General features: G+C 40.8%; 1 protein-coding gene across 3 annotated transcripts in view; it reads right to left on the bottom strand.

Annotated features, from left to right (window-relative positions):
- Positions 1-15,000, bottom strand: part of satb1b (SATB homeobox 1b) — a 68,525-nt gene that overhangs the window by 51,705 nt on the left and 1,820 nt on the right. For 2 of the 3 annotated variants that reach the window (XM_079504042.1, XM_079504040.1), the window contains exons 1-2: positions 4,705-4,996; positions 3,196-3,434 (exon numbers count right to left, since the gene is read on the bottom strand). In XM_079504042.1, the coding sequence (XP_079360168.1) occupies positions 3,196-3,409 (214 nt within the window). In that variant the 5' untranslated portion in view covers positions 3,410-3,434; positions 4,705-4,996. Of the gene's footprint in view, positions 1-3,195; positions 3,435-4,704; positions 4,997-15,000 lie in introns of those variants that run through there. The other variant, XM_079504041.1, reaches the window with a different exon arrangement.

Genomic DNA, 15,000 nt, shown 5'->3' on the forward strand with positions numbered 1-15,000 from the left:
CCTCAATGTTTGTTTTACATCATCATGTTGTAAGATGATAAGAGCACCCCTCACTTCACACAGGTGTGATTTTTCAGTTCTAGTAGCCTATAGTTATTTTTTTTACCCACCTATGGTACATGATGAAATTATTGTGGCAAGAGCCAAGTGAGATGAAGCACTATGGCTGGCTTTCATTAATGGCTATAGTCATTGAATTGTATCTCACTTTGCTTAATTGGAATAAATGTGAAACCGTGACAAAAGGTCTCCAACTCATCTTTCCATTTTTGGGGTTCAAACTGTTGCCCCTGTCAATGTGTTGGCATCAGGTTCAGCTGCCTCCTGACTGCCAACAACTCCAAATATCATCCCATGATGCAATGCTCCAATTCCCATGTGCCATTGAATTTTACTAGTCTGTGTCAACAGTGGGTCTGCCGTTAGGTGGAACGAGAAATCCTTGTCCAAAGATTGCCGAATGTTCAGAGGATGCGCTGTGCAAATATCACACACTATGCTGTTCGACTAAAATAACATCCTTGAAATTTAAGAAAGTTTCAGTTAATTCTGAAAGCTTGGCCTTTCAGAGTCTCACTGAATATGAATGCAGGAAGTGATATATTCTGTGGTCTACTACACTGGCTTTGAGCAGCAGAATGATGAATCTAGGTGTATTTAATAAATAGATTCATAGATTGTTAGAGAAATATGTATGGTATGTTTTGTCCAGATTTAGTATTGGTTCAGAATGTGATGTGAGGTTATTTTGTATGCGCACGTACACACACACACACACACACACACACACACACACACACACACACACACACACCAACGTCCTCACGCATGTGCACGCGCACACACGCACACACGCGCGCGCACACACACACACACACACACACACACACACACACACACACACACACACACACACACACACACACACACACACACACACACACACACACACACACACACACACACACACACACACACACACACACACACACACGCATAATTGATGAATTGAATACATGGATTAAAGTCTCACAACTGAAAAATGGTGTATGGCCAAATCTACATAGTTCCAAACAGGTGAAGAAATCCCATATTGACCTTTGATTTTATGAAATATCCGAGACCATTAGGGTTTTATGGAAGAAGCTTCTGAACATATTGCTAGTTTGACCACTTCAAATTATAATAATAACCAGTCTACAAGCTCTCAATTGAGAGGTTTTTCTGCCTATTTTCGCTAACATGCTTTCATAGAATAAATGCATGGTTTCTATTGCACAAAATACTTCCATAGAAGATATACTGGCTTCTATTGTGCAACATGCTTTCATAGAAGACATGCTGGCTTCTATGGAATCTAAATGACTGAAATCAGTCGTGGCGACTGAGAACTTTAATCCATGTGAATATACATGATGATTTGAATACACAGGACCACAATGGAAACAAGCCCTCACGTTTTTTGTGTTATCCTTTTAGCATCATTGTATAATCGTACCACTGTACTATTTTCAAACTGTTAATAAAGTATCAGTTAAAATCTTAAACTGTAAATCATGATTCCTGACTGTTAATTTAGCTTACAAAGGGAACCAAATGGAACCATAGATCCACACTCTCAAAGTTAAAGTCACAGTTGTGATTTTACTGTGTAGTTATCAATATGTCTGCACCGATGTTACCAAGTCAAATTCCTGCACATTTGTTGAACTTGGCCATAAAAGTGCATCTGATTCTGATACTTTCCAATCCCAGGCATTCCAGAAGATGCACACAGCTCTGGCAAACAATCAATAAGCCAGCAGATGCCAGGGAATGTGCTGAAAGGGACGCTTTTCTCCTCCCGCGATTTTAATAGATAAAGATCTAACAATAAAGACTGCTGTGTAGGTTCATTTGGGGGATCAATACTGGCTTTGTTTTCAGGGAGCCCAGAGAAGCCCGCGGTAAATATTGTTTCGGGCGCAGACACAATGCCTGCTATGGGCTCTGTGCGTAGTATCAGCAGCAGGACAACGTGTGGACAGTCAGCATCACGGCCTCCTCTGAAAACGACTGAAACAAATGGAGGCTGTTGGGAACGGAAGGGATGAGATGAGATGGGAAGGTGGATGTTGGGCGGGATCATCCTCAAACACAGTAAAATCCTAAGTGTTCTATTTAATTCTCAGACTGTACAAATGCACAATCTCAGTTACAAATGGGCAAATTAACAGTCAGGCTTTTACTGGGTAGGTGGCCAAAAGAGAGGGGGAAAAATGAGATGAAATGAGATGATGAAGGTGAAAAATTAAGTTCTCTAAAATGGAGCACAACATGTAGATTAAAGGAGCAAATAAGAAAAAGTGTTCATTGGAGGACACTCTGCAGCAACATTCCAGGAGTTCCTGAGTCCCTGTGGCACAAAGAAACGATACAACCGACCAAACAGATGAGCTTTAACGGCCAAATGCTATTACAACTCCAAAACCTGCAGGTTTTGAAACTCCTTCCGAGGCCCTTGAAAAAACATGCAGCCATAAAAAAGGGTTTTTTTTTTTGGATGGCGACGGCGCCCCTGTCGTGTTACTCACAAGACAACAACAGTTATATTAAAAAGCTATGTCATAATCCCAAAGTAAAGGCTCCCTTTAAACAGCAATGGGTCTTAAAGGACTAAAACGTACCCACAATAAACAAATATGGTGGGGCGGGGTATGGAGTTGGAGAGTGGAGACAGAGAGACGCGTTGACGCAGTGCTAAGCAGTACGGCAAGAGAAATAAATTTCAGCCACTCCTGTATTAGCTAATAGCTATTGTCTGTGCAAATAAGTAGGAGTGTGTGTGTGTGTGTGTGTGTGTGTGTGTGTGTGTGTGTGTGTGTGTGTGTGTGTGTGTGTGTGTGTGTGTGTGTAAATGTGTGTGTGTGTGTGTGTGTGTGTGTGTGCGTGCGTGCGTGCGTGTGTGTGTGTGTGAGTGCGTGCACGGCGCCCACACGCATGCACGAACGAACGCTAGAAGCATTGTAAGAGTGCTTTAGAGTTTTGGAGTGTGCAGGGGGGTGTTATGTGGCAATTCACTGGTAGTAAACATAGAACGTCATTTAAAGGAATGAACAGCATTCAAGACTGATGGATTAGATTATCTTATCTCTCACACACACACACACACACACACACACACACACACACACACACACACACACACACACTCACCTTTCTTGTGATAAGTCTTGAGCAGATGCCCGGACGGCTTGTATGGAACCCCGGAAAGTTTGGCCCCGGTGCTGCCTAGACGCGCTCGCCCCAGAGGGCTGCCGTTCTGCTCCAGTCGGGCCAACTTGGCTGGCGGGGCCTTGCCCTCTGCCATGCTGTTGACCAGCTCACAGTTCTCCTTGCCCAGGCACGCCTCGCTGAGATGCTCCATCATTCTCAGCACCTCTGCTCACTATCACCTAGGGGCGATGTAGGAGAGAAAACAGAATGCTTTAGTCATACCAAAAAAAAAAAACACTAATGATGAATCATTCAAATATAATGCATCAGTAGTATCGTAGTGTGGAACGTCTTCAGGTTAAAAAAAAAAAAAAAAAGAGGTTGAAAAGGGAATGGCCATTTATTTTGAGCTAAAATATAATAATAATAATAATAAAAAGAGAAATCTAAATAACTGAGACCCATGAAACATTGCACATAACTTCATACTCAAAGGCCCTTGTGACGTTTCATACCACTGTAATGTTCCCATTTTTCAATGCATGTATTATGTATGGTTGTCCCGCTACAGATTCCCATGCGGAGGGGCAAACAAGCAGCCGTTTTAGTGCAAACACATTCATTTGCTGAGAGATTCCACTTGGATGAGTATAGTGCTCTGCCGTGGCAACAAACCAGGAACTAACATTATTCAGATTCTGAGACACTTTCTGTGCATTATTACTCACCAGACAGTTCGGAATTGGGGAAGGGTGACACACACACATACATGTTACCACATACAGGATACAGCTAAATTGGACTATGACTATTTCATTGTCTTCTTTTGCTTTCTTACAATCATGGACAATAGGCCTATCTGATTACAAACTTCATTTTGAAAGATGTGAATTAAAAAAATACAGGCTGAGTTAGAAGGTGAAGTAAAACTTCTTGCTGACTCATCATGGTCAATTCAAAAGTCAAAGTGAAGAGAGGAAAGCAGAGAGATAGCAGGACTAGATAGAAGCAGGAGTGTGAGCGAGGCTGTGATGCTGGTTACGCACAGGTGCTGCACACAGATAGCCAGTGGCAATGCAGGAAGCTAACAATTAACACCCATGACTACAGCTCCCTGGGTATATGAAAAAGGTTAAACAACTGACATACAACATTTGTTTCAATGTGCCACAGATAGCCATTTTTAAGTTGTTCAGTCAGAAACCCCTTCAGATGTAGCTTACCATTGATATGGTACTACAATGAATGCATTGTGTTAAAGGAAATTAAGTATAATACAGTTATCAAAAAGGGACAATATCTCCCCACACACCTTTTCAAACTCCCATTCACAATATGCAATGAGGCGATTAATTCTGTGAATAGAGGGCAAAAGAATTCAGACCCGGATATGACTGGGATCCAGGTCAGGATTCGTATTTATCTTAAAAAGAAAGCAATAGTTCAAATGGACATAACAGGACATTGCTGAGGGGAAGAAAGAGAGTTAGATATAGCTGTCAAACCAACCTGAAACGCTGCACTTCAGCACTGGAGAGCATAGGCTATAATGCAGTCTTGAAACGCTTCTTCAAGTTTTGCCAGGGTAGAAAATAACTTCACTTCTTGATTCTATTTATGTTTGCATGATACCGAAAAATGACTCTAAAAAGATGTGGCGTTTCTTTCGAAATGCCGGTACGACTGGTATAAAAAGAGCGACACGAATCTGAGTACAACAAGAGAGGAGGTCGAGATGGACCGTGATAGGAGAACATTGGTATGGCAAGCACTTATGCCCTGCGATGTATATAGCCCTATCTAATCGCCCTAGCCCTCCTAGACCGACTAACCGGGAAACAAAATAGTAATTCTTATTGTGATGTAGACAATATAAATAACATTTGATACAAAGTAACTAGATAACTGCGTCCATCGGTTACAAGTGCAGCGACTTCTGCTTAGTTCACACAGCACTAACAGTGCAGCAGCGTAGGCTCCATCCACCGCGATTATCAAGCAGTCCTAGCCCGTGATACGCTACAGCACATCGGACACAGTAATGAGCATTGTCGAAGCCGTTGAGCCGTTTCGATCCTATACATTTACGAGGAATCCCGAAGAGAATATACATACAAAAATACAAGGCGATCGATTAGCTTTGCCTGCTATTAGTCTCCAATAGAAAAATAATCGACAGTGATCTTCTATCTCGCATAGATAGACGATGTTGATGATTCGATATGCGGACCAAAACAGGTTAAAAAAGTGCTATTTACTTTCCGACGTCGAGAAGAAATAAGGCTTGCTATAGACACATGAGAGCTGCTTGCGATAGGAGGTGTCCTGTTCGTTAGATTTGCGTCCGGACGGAGCTCTTCTTTCTTTCTCTTTCCCCCCTCTGTGTCCCCATTAAATTATTAGTTGTATTGACTCATCACTCCCCTCGCTGGCGCTGGCGTTGCCTCGGCTTTCCCTTTTCTCCTCCTCATCTCAAAGGAAAATAACCCTCAAAACAACATGATTTCGACCGCATATCGGGTCTTCGGAGGCGGCCGCCCGCCACAGCCGAGGTCCTGGCGGAGAGGAGAGTAGAAAATAAAGTAAAAAGTGGGGAGAAAACACAGAGGATGGTGCGATTTCCGGCTGTGCGCGCAGGAATTTTTAATCAGCTTGATTAGAGTGAGGCGGTTCTGCATTTATTACTGAATAACACGCACACATTCTCTAGAGGGGCTATGGAGATGGACAAATAGCCTTCATAGACATGTTTTTTAGATAAGATAATTATATTATGAACGGAGACGAGTCGATAGGTTTTTTTTCCCCCACAATAAAATCCGGTGCCTCTATTGATAACGGTTCTCACTCTGATTGCTGTAGTGTTGTGGTGCGGTGCTGTAAAGTGTAAATACAACATAAATATTAACTTTTTTCTCCTGTATGTCTCTCTCAACCTTAATTGCCGGTTACAGTAGCACTGATATGTTGTTAATATTTCATAAACGTCTCTCATGACAGGCTGTAATGTCAAACAGAATGCCAAAATATTAGATAAGGTAATCTCTGTTGATATTGTCAACAAAAAGCCTGATATAGTGTTTGCACCTTGCCTCCATTGCTCGCTTTGTCAGGCTAGTAATAATAACTGGTGTAACGGGTGTGCATGTAGGCCCACACACACACACACACACACACACACACACACACACACACACACACACACACACACACACACACACACACACACACACACAGAGACAGACAGACAGACAGACAGACAGACAGACAGAGAGACAGAGAGAGAGGCCAAAGACAATGGATGCACTAGTCTATTCAGTGTTAAGTTAGTAGGAATATGGTGACTGAATCTCTGAGTCCTTTAACACATGTAAAGCCAAAGGGGGAGTGTGTGAGGTGAGGTCTGGTGACAACCAGCACTGAGGAAACTATCTCCAAGACTGTCACATAGTATGGGACAGACACACAGTTAGTGAGAAAGAAGAAACCACTGTTCAGGAATAACTTTGTCAACTGAGAGCAGCATTTTTGTTTTTATTTCTCAGCAGAAGAATTTAACAGCAGATTTATGAAATCCACATACTGTATGCTGGCAGCAGATGAAGATAAATAGCCTATAGCAGGTGAAAATGAACAATGTGCATCCAGAGTCTGCTTCTTAATAGTGAAACAGGAAACCAACAAAAACAGGAAATATACACACTGGGTGCAAATCTTACATGGTCAAAGTGTCATGCATATGAAATGGCATGTAACGTGTATTAATAAATGCCGTTAGGAGCCACAAATTCATCTGTGTAAGACCATAAATACAACATTAGCCCACATCACCCAAAGCTGTTGTTATATAAACAATGCAAACCGCAGATGCGAGTATTCTAAGATTAGCTCAAGGGCAACCACTGTCAGGTGAGCTGGGTAATCGAAGAAACTTCCGCTTATTCGAGGGGGCATCCAATTTTTGGAAGATGCAAAAAAGCAAATGATTCCGAGAGGGTACTTCAATGCCAATGCAGCTTTATTGTGGCCCGTCTAGAAGAATGCCGAAATGTGAACAGATGACCACTGAGGAGGAGTGAAGATGTCTAAAGTGGTTGGTGTAATTACAGGAGACTGGGCTTTATCACCACACCACTGGTCAAAACAAAGCACAACATTCATGCTCATTCAGCCCTCGTGAAAATAAATAAATGATCCCTCTCACCCGCCACAGGTTAAAAGTTCACTCATATTATAATTCATTCACGCAAGAAAAAAGTTCACCAAATACTAACAATGCTATTGTCACCAGACAATTATGTGATGGAAAAAAGACATGCACAAAGTGTCTTTGGAACCTAAGATATATTTATTACATGCAATATTACCACTTATCTATAATATGGGTTTGTTTTTGATGGGTACTGTAGATCCTTTTATAACAAGGTATTAGGTCACTTGTCTGTGGTTTTACACAGGAAATGGAAGAGTTGTTGAAACAACTACATGTTTTCATGCCAAAGTTGACTGTTTAAACTTGCACAATGGTGTCAAGAGTGGGAATCATTATGCTTTTTTGTGGGTTGTTGACCAGTGTCTCATCTCTATATTTTCAGGTTCCAATGAGTTAAACACATACGCTTTATGCAATTTGGTGAGATATTGGTCATAAATGCACAATTGAGGGGAAATTACTATAGGCTACCTGTATTTTATGCTTTGTATATGCAAGATCATTTTACTGCAGTTACTCCATTGAAATGGGACACATTGTGATTGCAAGCAGGAAAGGAAAACTGAACATTATTGAAGTCATTAGCTTAACTGCTTTAATTACAAAATAGTTTCATTTTAGAGAATATAACCATCCCAGTGTTATACATACTAAGCAACAACGATTTAGGTAGCCTAATGTTTCAGCCATAAACAGAACATAATTCCTTTTCTCCAAAAATGGAGACATAGCATTTGGGAATTAAACCATTCACTCACTCCCTATGCATTAAGCTACTGTTCACCAGCATTCATCATTACTGACATGGTAACATGGAGACAGGCAGAAATCCCCCCTACTCAGTCTCATCACCAGATCAATTGCTCACAACATTGCATCACCTACACCAGAACACCCCAGTCACACACTCCCTATGGTCCTTGCATAACCTTTAACATACTAAGCATGTTGACATATTTTCCACATTGACATGTTTTACACGATGTATACTACAGGTCCCATCCTCTCTTTGTTTGTACTTGGCTACAGAGAGCGGCGTTCAGAACACAGAAAACGTCGGCAAATGCGAGCCATTGTCGGCAAATGCTCTTTTTTCTATCTGGCGTGACGCAAGCAGCCGCAGTCATTTCCACTGTGATTGTCGGGCACCATCAGAGAGCATCGATAACCCCTGCCAGGCCTTGGCACTGCCAACAGGTGCCAGCACTGCCAGCTAGGTTGGCACCGGTATGGCTGTGAAAACCCTCTGACATCCAGAAGGGCACAGATTTGCACTGAATGCACCACTGAATCAACACTGCTGATTATCAATTAACATATACCGTTTTGTATCACAGAGAAAGAAGAGAAAAAAGAGGGGGCTTGAAAAACGAAAAGCCTGTTTAAAAAAAATGAAGGGAAAAAATAATAACTAGCTGTGTACTGTTATAGTGATGTGTTGAATACAGATTAACACTGTTAAAGATGTGTTTTTCCAGGCCAATGCAGCTTTCCATTGCAGTGATAAGTGGTGTGCAAAACGTCTATAAAAGAGTTATTGTGTTATGTAGAATTGTGTTATCTGTTGGATACATGTCTAAAGAAAACACGAGAAATGAAAATTTGACATATAAACACCTGGTATAAAATGAATGACTCCAAACAAGAAGACCCACGTAACATCCAACTGCAGATACACTTTATGTTTGCCATGTGTTGTGTATTATAATATTGGCTTCCTTGCACATATATCAGAACTGCGACATTTCCTTCAATATTTTCTTATGACAAAGAAAATAGTAATAAAATAATATTATTTTATTTTATTTTACAGACTGAATGAGTAACTGCATCACTTTTGGCTCAGCATTGAGTAATAATGCATTTATTTATTTATTATGGCAGTCAACGCTAGCTCCTATCACTAACTGTATGTAGGTGTGATGTCTTCATGCTCACCGCTTGTGATGCCTCTAATAGGCATTAATACGATTATTTGGATTACTAATACAAATTAGTCTGCACATTGAGCTTCAGAATTTTGAGAACACAAACAGCATGGGGTTTGCGCTGTGTGGTTAGACCCTCGGCTCCCTGCGAGTGTCTCCTACAATAAAACACAGACACAAACACAATAGTACTATTAAAGGCTGCGAGGGATTTAATAATCTGTCATGGAATATGTCACAACATGCCCGTATTAGTGTGGGTACACAGCTAAACTGCTATGAGACAGAAGATGATATGTACAGTGAAAAAAGAGGATTGTGTATAGCTTAGGGCTTAGTAATGTGTACATAAGTGGCCAGCATTTCGAAACAAATGATAGGTAGACACACACCAACACATGAGATACTATGATAGCGCTTGACGATTTTATACATATATCAAAAAGAGTTTTATAAGGACAGAGGAGAGATCATTTGTGAAATGTCTTAGGAGCTTAGGAGCAGTAGCAAAGGGCAAAAATTTTTGTGGTTTTGTTCTTGAGGTGTAAAGAGAGTGAAGGCAAATGATGATCATGGAACTATACTGTAATATGTATGTAATATGTATACAGAGGAGTATAAGGACAGAGGAGAGATCATTTGTGAAATTTCTCTAAAATTTTATCGTTTTGTCAATCAACAACTTCAATTATCTACCAAATGTTTTATACAATCTTTTGCTTTAATGTTGTTTCAATGACCATTGGGGAACAATGGAAAATCACTTTATACTACATTTGTTTGGAAGTAAGCATACTCAAAAAATAATAGTGTTTGAGTTTCTCCATTAGCCACTCATACAACTATAAAGTATAGCTTTCAATATTAAGTGAAATAAACAGAATAAATAGCTACAGGTCTAATATGTCCGTGTAACATCATAGGAGGAAGTAGGAGAAAAGAAGAGGGGATAGAGAAAGAGAGAGAGAACGAGGGGAATTAAATGAACTTCGGAGAGTCTCCACCTAAGTGCTTAATTGTTTTATAATCACATGTAGTCTGCGAAAATAGATGAGGACAAGAGGTTTCAACCTTAGCTCTGCTGACAGGAAGGCCTTCAGCATTTCTGCTTAACGGCCCTCAGAACTGCAGACAGCATCAAAGACGAACGTAACTGAAACCCAACAAAGATTTTTCTCCTATACTGCTCTGCAGGAGACTGTAGCCCCACTTCCCCCTTTCGGATCGTAACTCACGACGCCCACCATTACAATGTGTGATGTTCACTGTACACAATGCAACTCCCACACATACTGTAGATGCGCACAGGCAAAACAACACGCGGGTGCATATGTTCACTCATACACAACACAGCGTATCACGACACTACCTCCAGAGAGGCCTGCGAATACAGGGGTCAATGCCACCGCCCTTAGCCTTGTTGAGTCAAACCCCCACCCCCGGTGTCATTGGGGTTGGACCCTTTAATCGGCTTGCTGCCTTGTTTATCACTCCAATCTCCCTCTCCCTCTCTATTTGCCTCCCTTTCTCTTTATCAAATTATAAAACCAATTAGTCATAGAACAACCGACGGGCATCAGAAGCAGGGTTCTTTTAAAGAAATGACTTTTCTGTCACTGCTTGCGGGACCGGGTCATCACATGACCGAATAATTACAACTGTAATTTCTGCCTCGTGGATTGCAACATATAAACAATTAATAGAGTTAGAGAGACACAGTGTGTGTGTGTGTGTGTGTGTGTGTGTGTGTGTGTGTGTGTGTGTGTGTGTGTGTGTGTGTGCGCGTGTGCGTGTGTGTGTGTGTGTGTGTGTGTGTGTGTGTGTGTGTGCATGTGTGTGCGTGTGTGTCTGTGTGTGTGTGTGTGTGTGTGTGTGTGTGTGTGTGTGTGTGTGTGTGTGTGTGTGTGTGTGTGTGTGTGTGTGTGTGTGTGTGTGTGTGTGTGTGTGTGTGTGTGTGTGTGTGTGTGTGTGTGTGAGAGAGAGAGAACGAAGGGGGGGGGGGGGTCACTGGAGATGGCTTTGGTCACACGTTTTTGTTGCAGGACAGATAAACTGAGTTGGTGAGGAGCAGTAGCGAAGGGCTTTCTTTCTTTCTCACCTTTATTTATACAAAACATTTTTGTGGTTTAGTTCTTGAGGTGTTAAGAGAGTGAAGGCAAATGATAAGCATGGAACTATACTGTAATATGTACTCTAGTAATGAGGCTATACAATGGTAAAGGACCTGAGGGATCATATCATTGGGTCCTTTATGGCGTCCCTGCAAAATGTGTTAATATAGCATCAAAATCAGTTTAACCACTTTATCCCTAATAAAAGAAGAAGAAAATGAACCAAATGTGCCAATATAAAAGCAATGCAATATGGTGTGCAGCTTGTAGATCGGCTATATTTTCAAATTTTCTATGGAATAATTTTGAAAAGAAAACCAAAAACTAACACATTTTCTCTCATGGGAGCTCCTGCCTCAAAATAGTTTCACATGGGGGTCCACGGCCAAATACAGTACTGTACAGGGGGTCCTTGACAGACACTATATTTATATTGGGAACATAATGGAAAGGACCCTTGATGTAGACTTGAAGACACAGGGCTATATCTTGCGCCACCTCTTAACCCTTATCCCTAAACTTATTTGCCATTTTTTACTATTTTAAAAAACCTTTTAAAATAGTTCAAATAGCTGATCTACACACTCACAACGTGTAGATGTAGATCGGCTAGTTGAACTATTTTAAAATTATTTTCAAAATAGCAAAAAATGGCAAATAAGTTTAGGGATAAGGGATAAGGGTGGCGCAAGATGGAGCCCCCAGTTCTTTATCCACATATTTTTCTCTGCACATGTAATCCCTTGTCAAAGGATGCATCATTCATCCACTGATGAACAAAACAGTTGATAAGGGGTGTAAGTGTGTGTGTGTGTGTGTGTGTGTGTGTGTGTGTGTGTGTGTGTGTGTGTGTGTGTGTGTGCGCGCGTGTGCGTGTGCGTGTGCGTGTGTGTGTGTGTGTGTGTGTGTGTGTGTGTGAGTAAGAGGATGCACTATCTATTGAAATTGTTTCATTGGAGTATGTGGGTGGGTATTAAGAAGCTGATCTTAGCAGGATGTGCTTTCTTCCAAATCACTTTTTTCCCCTCGCATTATCTAAACAAAGGATTCAGAAACACCAGATTGGACAAAGACAAGCATACAAATAAAAGACGTTTTATATATATATATATATATATATATATATATATATATATATATATATAATCAAACCACCATGTCATGAGACCTGTAATAATGTGACTTGAATCACAAACGAATTAAAAGTATATGTTTCTTAATTGTATCTGTTATGGTATAATGAAGCATTAAAAAAAGCACAAACAAAAGAAGAAAATCTACCATTGGGGGATTGGGGGAATGTCATTTTGTCAAAGCGTGACAGAATCAACATGACGGACTATGGTTATTTATCTCCTGGAAAATGGGTTGAAATGCAGCCCATTCTGAAAACAGAGCTGATTGTGAAGACCCCCCTTGAAAAAACAATGTGAAGCTTTTATCGTTAAGCCAAGGAATCTGGATCAACAGTATGCAAAGTATATGCCAGAATAAATGCTGTTGAACATGCTGGGGCAACGTCCCCCACCCCCTCACTGTTTTAAGATAACTTTATAAATAATGACAAAATGTTCTGTATAACTCCTGAGTAACACACTAAACATGCACCCAGGGTGGTACTGTATGTCTGTAATTGTCATGGGGAGCCCTTTCTTACATATTTGACACAGAGCCCTGGAATGCATAAACAATCCCTATTAAGGCACCCTCTTTTTCATTTTCCAAACTGGTTGTGGCATGTCATCAAAAAGGCAGGGAATCATTGTTACCTTTCTTCTCTATTAGCAATCATAACAGAGCTATTTCATAAGGGGGTGGGGGGTTGGGGGTGGAATCCCCAAAGAGCCACACATTAAAAAAACGAGACAGGCCTCTTATTTACTGGCGACAGTCTAATAAATACATTTGCTGGCAGCTAAACAGGTATTTACTCTGCTCCCTACCACAGGTATAATTTCACTGTTTGCTGAGCTGTTATTTCGCTACAGCGATAATTATCAAGGTGGTAAAGAAAGACGATTAATGGTTTTAGCCTAGATATCAGTCTCAGTGAAGTGAGGCACAGCCCATCTCTAAACTCAAATCAAATACTGAACAGTAGAAGTTTTAATGATGGAGGTATTTAAGGAACCACCCTCTGTCATAATCCATTACAATCAAAATGCTCACTTATTGTAGTGACAGTTGCAAATGTCTAGAGGTTTTTCAGATATTGTATGTCAACTCTCCTGCCTTTTGACTTAACTAAAGATGCTCCAGTGTTTACATCAAGCTTTATAAATACAAGAAAGAAAACGCATCTTCCAAATGTTTCTCTCAGGGCCGTTTGATGGAAAAACTTTGTTACATTGTCTTCATCTGATAACAACTGTCTCATTGTCTTTTCATGTGACACTGCACAAATCATTTGTTCATGGAACCTGCCTTCACTTTCTTCTGGACCTGTGAAATTGTGAGGGGAGCCAGGCGTTTACCACTCTCAACCTAACGTCCCTAATTTAGGAATGTCATTACAGGTGAAAATTGTATCGAAACAAAAACACATCAAAAATGACAAAAATAAACGTTGTGATGTTACACATTGTGAGCTCGTAGATCATCTATTTTTTGTACTACGAAGTGTAGTACATTTCTTACAGTAAGTGGTTAAACAGAGCCTCCTGTGCCTCTGGTCCCTCTGCGATTTTTACAGTATGCGCCAGCGACCTGACAAATGAAGTGCCAATTAAGGGACATGTGAGGAAAAAGTGCCACCAGCATTGAAGCATATTTATTAGGGGCGAGACATGGAGGGAGAGAAGTTCAACGGTGCAACAGAAATTAGAGGTGCAAGTGAGTGCCAGATCACCTACTGTATGTGAATCTCTCAACCCTCGCAAATCTGACAGGATGATTTCCTGCTATTAGGCTGCGGCCATATTATGCACAGGCACTACTTTCGATTAGAAGAGGTAAGTTGTCTTCATGCACTCATTGAACTGCTGAGGTAGGCCCTATACAGTAAATGAAACATCTATAGGGGTCTTAGGGCATAAATCTGTGAGCAGAAAAGTTCAAAGTATTTTATATCAATCTAATATACTGCAAACTGTGTCAGGGAGTGGACACTTTAAGATGAAAACCTGACTGGCCACAACAACAGAGTTCCAGGCTTTTTAATGATTTATGTCATGGTAGAATTACGTGTGTCATGACACTGTCCGTCCCATGCATGCTCTTTGATTCTCACCATTCCTGTCAAACAAGTTTAGATTGAGAATCTTTCTTTTCTTTTTTGGCAAAATATCAACAACATATAGCCTACAAGATATATGTGTGGGTGTAAAACTCAGAGGTCTTGCCGTTTTGTCTGTCAGAGGACTTACAAGAAGTGACACAGTCTGAGACAGGAAAAGGGCTGTGACATTGTTCTCAGAGGGACTGACCAGAGAAGCCACAGCGCCTTAAGCTGCCACAGACCTGCAATGATAAAAAAGTCACCACTATTATGGCATAACTTGTTTATTTTTCCTGAACGGTTGCCAATTTTTGACCTAGTATTTGCATGCAAATA

This window comes from Electrona antarctica, assembly GCF_951216825.1.
Source record: "Electrona antarctica genome assembly, chromosome: 6".
Classification (NCBI taxonomy): domain Eukaryota; kingdom Metazoa; phylum Chordata; class Actinopteri; order Myctophiformes; family Myctophidae; genus Electrona; species Electrona antarctica.